At 38.8% G+C, this 7,651-nt stretch overlaps 1 protein-coding gene across 2 annotated transcripts in view; it reads right to left on the bottom strand.

Annotated features, from left to right (window-relative positions):
• The window catches only part of tsnax (translin-associated factor X), a 79,559-nt gene extending 73,672 nt beyond the window's left edge, over nt 1-5,887 (bottom strand). The window contains exon 1 of one of the 2 annotated variants that reach the window (XM_039738174.1): nt 5,737-5,887. In XM_039738174.1, coding sequence (XP_039594108.1) covers nt 5,737-5,752 — 16 coding nt within the window. In that variant the 5' untranslated portion in view covers nt 5,753-5,887. Of the gene's footprint in view, nt 1-3,637; nt 3,778-5,736 lie in introns of those variants that run through there. The other variant, XM_039738175.1, reaches the window with a different exon arrangement.
• Nucleotides 5,888-7,651: the final 1,764 nt, after the last annotated feature.

The raw sequence follows: 7,651 nt of genomic DNA, 5'->3' as shown, positions 1-7,651 counted from the left end.
TGAGTGTTACTGAGTGTTGCTGTCATCAAGGATTTGATTATCATTATTTCTTTCAATCAGGTTCGTATTTGTAGGATGTGTTGTGTTCAAGTTACATTCCGTGTTTGTCAATCGTTGTAAAGATGACAGGTTTCATTCATCGATTCGTTTCTTACTGCATCAATAAACAGCTCGTCTTCTTCTTTATCTGAGACCTGACACACTGCATGCACGGGTTTTTTACACTGTCTTCCTTTAGCGGGACATTGACTTTTCCAACGTGTGCTTTGTTTCCGCAGTAGTTGGATTTATGAATATGCTTGTATGTATGAGACGCTTCATATTTTTGCTGCCTTTTCAATTGTGTAATTCGGTTTTGTTCAGCTCTTTGGAACTGTTGCCTTTTATCTGTGCACTGCGCCAGTTCACGTGAGCCACTCGGTGTACATGCATCGAAGGTTCCCAGCTGTGCTGGTGCCATCTCCTGCTATGTCCATGGCTGTATTTAATGTTACCTTAGTCCTGGCACTTAAAACTTTCTCTCGCAGTTTCGCTGAGTTTGTGTCAAACACCACCCTGACCATCTCATCTTCCTCTCCATAAGCACAGTCCTTCACCCGTGAATATTTACCCGTGGCAGTTTGCTATTGGATTGCCGCTGACGGACGGCCTTATATGGGCAGGCACTAAATTACAAACGCCAGCGCAGCCTGTCTATGAACTTAATTTAAAGTGTAGGTTTACATCGTGCTTTGTTTCAAGTAGCAGAACTCATGAATATGGTTGTATATGTCACTCGCCGCTTCTTATTGTTTCGCTGCCTTCTCAATTATATAATGCATGTTTTCTTGAGCGCTTTTTGAGGTCTTCCTGGTTTTCTATGTACTGCGTGATTACGTGGGAGGCGTGATGATGTCACACGAAACTCCCCCACGGCGTTGAAGCTCATCTCCATTACAGTAAATGGAGAAAACTGCTTCCAGTTATGACCATTACGCGTAGAATTTCGATATAAAACCTGCCCAACTTTTGTAAGGAAGCTGTAAGGAATGAACCTGCCAAATTTCAGCCTTCCACCCACACGGGAAGTTGGAGAATTAGTGATGAGTCAGTGAGTGAGTGAGTGAGTCAGTGAGTGAGGGCTTTGCATATATATATATATATATATATATATATATATATATATTTATTAGTACATATATATATATATACACATATATATACACACACTCAAATTATATCCAATATATACAATATGTATTTCCAAGTATTATATATAGTTTGTTAAGTTACAATATGTGTTTTTATGAGTGATTGTTAAGCAACATTACAACTTATGGGCAGAAATTGTCCCTCAGTTTACTGGTGCTGTCTACTGGTTTTGGTCTTAATTATTGTTTGCCTTTCTTAGACAGAGACTGTTATGTACAGCCTGAATTGAAAGAACCTCACGGCGAAAAATATTCTGTATCACCTTCACCAGCTCAGCAGTACTTTATTATCAGTCAGGCTCGTTCCATACGATGATCTGATGCAATTACTGACAGTGGATCCCGCTGTGCAACATTAGACGTTTTTGAGAACAGATGGAGAAATGCAAGCTTTCTTCAGATGTCTAAAGAAGCAGAGATGCTTGTAAGCATTTTTGGTAAGAGATAAAAGGTTTTGTGCCCATTTAACTTTGTCATTAATATTCACTCCAAAAAAATTCAAAGCTGTTCACCCTTTCGAGAGCATCCCCCTGAAATACAGGTGAAAGTGTGGTCTGCCTCATGAAATCTATGACCATGGCCCATATTTATCAAGCATCTCTGAGTAGGAAAACAATCCTTACAGCTCAAAGTAGTCAGAGTTATGCAATTTTACTAAAACCTAAAACAACTCCTAACTTCACTATGATTTAGGACAGCTTGTGAGCTCTCCAAACTTGTCAGTAGCTACATGAAGATATTAAGAAAACAACAAGAATCTTGGGAATGGCTGAACACGTTGGAAATGCTGGACAACAACAAACTCTATGATCTGATATAGATGGAATAATATTCACAAATGTTGCTTGTGAGCTCTCCAAACTTGTCAGTAGCTACATGAAGATGGCATTCAGGCAGAAAACAGCACAAGAATCTTGGGAATGGCTGAACACGTTGGAAATGCTGGACAACAACAAACTCATAAAAAGGTACTGATCTGATATAGATGGAATAATATTCACAAAATGTTGTACACATTATGTGATTGCTCCATCTAAGTGGAAAAATTAAAATGTAACATTACAAGTAAAATGGCACTTTGTAATTTCAACAATTTGAGTGTCACAACCAAGACATTTCTCAAATTTTGCACCAAAAATTAAATGCCATTACAAAGCTGCAGGTAATAAATAACACATTTATATATATATACCCACCTCTCCACATGAGATAATGTTAAAGCAAGCAGCATTCATGCAAATCAGCAGACACAGAGCATTGCCACAAATGTAGATAAGCACACATATGTGAAGTACAAGCGATATCAGAGTATCAATACAAAGGTAGTCATGAATGTAACCTATACTGTATTAGCTACCATAATACCATGAAAGATAAATGGGATTGGAAAAAAATTAAGGTGAAAACTCTCGGCACACTGGATAGATTGTCATAAAAAATGAAGGGGGATCTCAGAGAGAGGCATGGCACAGTGGTATACAGCAGGAATACTATACGGTCAATGTGACTTCAGAAACTGCACAAGAATAGCTGTGGCTAGTTTCAGTAAAACTTGCTTTACTAGGGCTTTCCATTAGTATAACAGCGGAAAGATGAAATCTCTGAAAGTAGAGCTGTGGATCACACATCCACCTTCTAAACACACTTTTACCCTTTGCAGGGTTGACAGGAACCTGGATTTTCTCATCTTAAAATTACAATTTTCATCAGAAAATTATGCAATTTTTTGCATTGTGTAGAGCTCTGAGATAATGACATCCTAGCAAATAGAACATTTTACAGAAATTATTTCTGAGATACTCACCCTGACTGCAGAGACTTATGCACAATGATAACCCCCTAAAAAAAATGAACCAATTTTCTTCAAACAAGCTGCATTATGTTTGTGTTATTACAGGATCCAGGTCTATTGGTTTTGGCCCAGTAGTTGTTCCCACATCTTTCAAAAACTGATCTTATGGCCATGAAATAGTTAGCTAAGATTTTGGCAGTACATTTAGTCACTGGACCATGCCCACTGATTTAAAAAGAAGTTTAAAAGTGAAGACAGCTAATAGCTGTCGGTCATGGCAGCCTGTACACTGGTACTGCGAGTGCTATGCAGAGTGGAGGCAGAAACTGCATTTTTCACCCAGGTGTCCTTGCTCATACTCTGTTCAATACTTGTATGAAATTAGACAAGGTCGTGGGGACCAAACAGATATGGGGCATCTGTTGAAGAAATATTCACTGTTCTTGACTTTGCCGAAAATGGTGAGATCTTCGCAGAGTCAACAGAGGCTGTGTTTGAGGCTCTTAAAAGACTAAGCGTGGAGTCTGAGAGTGTGGGCTTGTGAGTCTCATGGATAAAAACCAAGATCCAGGCATTTAATGACCTCTTGGGCACAGCCATAAGCAGTGTGTCCATCTGAAGAGAGAAAGTTGACTGCGTCGAGAGCTTTACTTACCTTGGCAGCGACATTCATGTCTCTGGTGACTCTTCTTATGAAGTCAGGATTGAGAGAGTATGAGAGGGCATGAGGTCGCCAGAAAGGGATATGTGGCACTCCTGATATCTTTGCAAGAGAATAAAGGTCCAAGTCTTTAGAGTCCTGGTGCTTCCTGTTTTACTATATGGTTGTGAGACATGGTCGCTATCCAGTGACCTGAGACGAAGACTAGACTCCTTCGGTAAAATATCTCTTCGTAGAATCCTTGTTTATTGCTGTTATGATTTTGTGTCAAACAAGCAGTTTCTCACAGAGACCTGAATGAGGCACATTATCTGCATTGTGAGGGAGTGTCAGAAACAGCGCTACATCCATGTGGCGCTATCCCCAGAGGGTGATCTGGCTTGCAGGACTCTCATTGCCGAAGACCTGAGCAGCTGGACCAGGTCAAGGGGATGCCTACATAACAACTGGCTGCATCAGACAGATGTTCATTTCCTGTCTGGGACTGGGATGGGACTGGACTGCATGCCAGTCAGAGACGTTGCCAAATGGATCCTGAGGTGTTTTGTCATGTGGTGGGTGTAGCAACCTATGTGCAGTACCTATGCATGCTCCCCAACCTGACCTGATACCTGACAGCTTGTTTGCCCTACCAGAACATTTGCTTGAAAATGAACAGAAGCAAATTATCATACAAACTCAAACAAAACGAGCTTTGTGAAGGTCAACATACATAAATGCATTAATCCATTCCTGTACAAATCTGTCTACCTAATATAGCTTATTTACTTCATTTAACCCAGTGTGTTTAGTTTCAAATTAATCATTATTGAAGTTGTTCACTTAATTCTAATTCCTGTTCATTTTACTCTAATTTATTTGTGCAAGTTTGTTTGATTCTATATGATTGCACACTAAAATAGGCTGTATTGTATTGCAAAAATCTTGCTTTGAGGGTTTTCCTGCAGCATTATTAAAGTTTATAAGTTACTTTATATTTTGTGGTAGTATACACTCCAAACCAAATGCAGTTCCTGCCTACAGTCATGCAATAATTGTACAAGTGAAGAAAGTGCATGAAACAAGAATTTAAAAAACAATTAATTATCAATGTGTTTTAAAAGAATTATAGAATGTACAAGAATAAAGGATGTTGCATTTAGTTATGGGAAATTTCTGTTGACAAGGTACACTTGCTTACTCTTTCACACAACAGTGAATCAAAATATACCCCATAACATTGTGAGGTTTTTGAATTCCCCCATGGGATTAGTAAAGTTTATCTAATTTAATATGCAGATATTGAATATGACCAAACAAACAAAAAAGGAGAATCTTGATAAAAAAAATCACTGAAAAATAACATTTAGCCTGTCAATACAAGCATCGGAGTAATTTATGTTTAAGCAAAATAAAAAATAAAAAAAATTAAAAACTCCCATCCTATAAAAAATTATTTTGACAAGAAAAAACACATAAACTGAAATAAACTATGTAATTACATAAAGTAGTACTTATTTATGGATATGAGAACCTTTGATTAGTCTTGTGCAGGGCAAATGGTTGGTGAAGCTTCAACTAGCTTGTTTTCTGCGCGGCTCGGCTTACATTTTAACCGTTGTGGAGTGTTCCATCTTAGTGGAACTGGGTGAAATGATACATTTTATTTTTACCAAGCAATTATGTATTTCGTGAAATTGCTTATGCAGCTGCTGTATAACCTGTAACAAAGTGTTGAAATGCAGAAGACTTGTTTATTGCAGCTACTTTCTTTCATGCACACATCTTATACAATTTAACTTTGCCGATAAATTTCTTACACTATACAAGAGACACTTTGTAAATGATTATCCGTGTGTTCGAACGGATTCCGTTAAGTAACCACCCAACGCATATTAAAGATTAAAAGAAAACCTAACAAAAAGGAAAATCTGAATGCATTATATAAACTGAAATACAGGGACTGATCATAAGAAATGATGCTTAAAAAACTCGCAAGGAGTCAACAGCAGTAGAGCTAAACCTGGAAATCTTGTAGTACAGCTTCGTTAAATGTATAAAAATATAAAGGTAGGTCAAAAATTTACGTTACGCAAAGCATGAAAACACGATACCTTCTTTCCTATTCATGGTGTCAAAACGAAGCAAAACAAATAAAAAGAGTCTAACAAATAAAGAAACGTCGTTGGCTCTTCTTTTGACTCGCCTGTCTAAGAAACGTCCCCAGCCGGGTGGCCTATTGTTTACATGTGATTGTTACGGTAGAGCTGTAAAGACCCAAAACTACAGGTCTCAATACCGCGCCTTAAATTAAGTTAAATTACTTTGAAATCCGTTCGATTGTAAGGTTAGAAAGCAGGTTAAGTTTTTCGGATGGTGCCCACCTATCTACTTTTGCATACTTTACACGCAATCCATGTGTTGATTTTTTTCACAGGCGAAATTAGGTCGCCTAACAGAGAGGACGCGTCACTTTAAAAAATTAATCGGTTATGCATTATGGGAATTGTAGTTAGAACTAGCTTCGGTGGGCAGGCGCCCTGCCCGGGGTTTGTTTCCTGCCTTGTGCCCTGTGTTGGCTGGGATTGGCTCCAGCAGACCCCCGTTACCCTGTTGTTAGGATATACAGTAGCGGGTTGGATAATGGATGGATGGATAGCTACAACTAGTTTGTTCTTTCATAAATTCTTTATTCGCATTTAAATCAGAACAAAAACAATGCAAATACAATAATGAAAATTAACAACCAATTATGGAAAAAGACAATTGAACTTCAGATACCGAGACATTATGCATATAATAAAAATTCACTATTAAAATTTTAAATAAGTAGTTTTAAGTAGTATTAACAATGATTTCAAATAAAGGATATGTTTTACTAGCTGTACTGTTACCTGGTCTTGACATTCTTTTTATAAACATAAAGAGGGATTCTAACATCACAATTCTTTGAGGAAGGTGCTGTATAAAATGGTTCTTTTCTTTGTTTATCAATAAAGCAAAATCATTAAATATACATACAGTATACTGTATATGGTGGATTCAGATAGTATTCAGACCCTTTCACTTTCTGCACATTTTATTGTGAAGTAGATTTAATTTTAAATGGATAAATATTCAATTTTTTGTAAACCAGTTTAAACATAATAGCCCATAATGACAAAATGAAAACTTTTTTAAAGAAAAGTTTGAAATGCGAAGTCAAGCAAAAGACACCTTTTATTGATTAACTGCTCAGACCCTTTCTTCAGACAGGTTACAAAGTATAACGTGTCATTTTGCTTGACTTCTCATTGCATCCATGATGGCTAACACAGTACAACACCCTACTAGTAAAGAAAATTTTGTAAATTTATTAAAAATCAAAACTAAAATCACTCATTCAGACAAATATTCAGACCCTTATTTCAATACTTTGTACAAGCCCCTTTGGCTGTAATTGGCTGTAATACAGCTTTGAGTCTTCTTGGGTACGTTTCTACAAGCATTGGGGCAGTTTACCCCATTCTTCCTGTGTGGCAGGTGGCCAGGGACCTTGCCGCACCGGGAGACCTGGATCAGGGAAGGGCCGGGAAGGGGGCAACGCAAGATGGCAGCCCCTTGATTTCCATCCAGGACCACGACTACAGAGCTGCATGGGTGGTTCCTGTGCCCTGGAGGACAGCACTTCCGCCACACCAGGAAGTGCTGCCACTCCAAGAGCTGTGTATGCCTGGAGTGCTTCCGGGTGCAAGGGCAGCAATTCCGCCACACCAGGAAGTGCTGCCGGAAGACCATCATCAGCACCTGGAGCACATCCGGGGCAAGATAAAAGGGGCCGCCTCACTCCAGTGGATGAGCTGGAGTTGGGAGGAGATAGACGGAGCTTGCGAAGGAGGAGCAGAGGCGGATGAAGAGAGAGAGAGAGAGAGAGAGAGAGTGAGAGTGAGAGAGAGAGAGAATAAGGACTGAGAAAGAGTGAGAGCGGGAAAGAGTTTTAAATAGTGAGCAAAATAAAACCGTGTGTCTTGAACTGTGCTGTCGTGTCTG

Source organism: Polypterus senegalus, chromosome 16 (assembly GCF_016835505.1).
Source record: "Polypterus senegalus isolate Bchr_013 chromosome 16, ASM1683550v1, whole genome shotgun sequence".
NCBI lineage: Eukaryota > Metazoa > Chordata > Cladistia > Polypteriformes > Polypteridae > Polypterus > Polypterus senegalus.
Note: the sequence above shows the minus strand (reverse complement) of the source record. Positions and strands in the feature narration are given on the sequence as shown.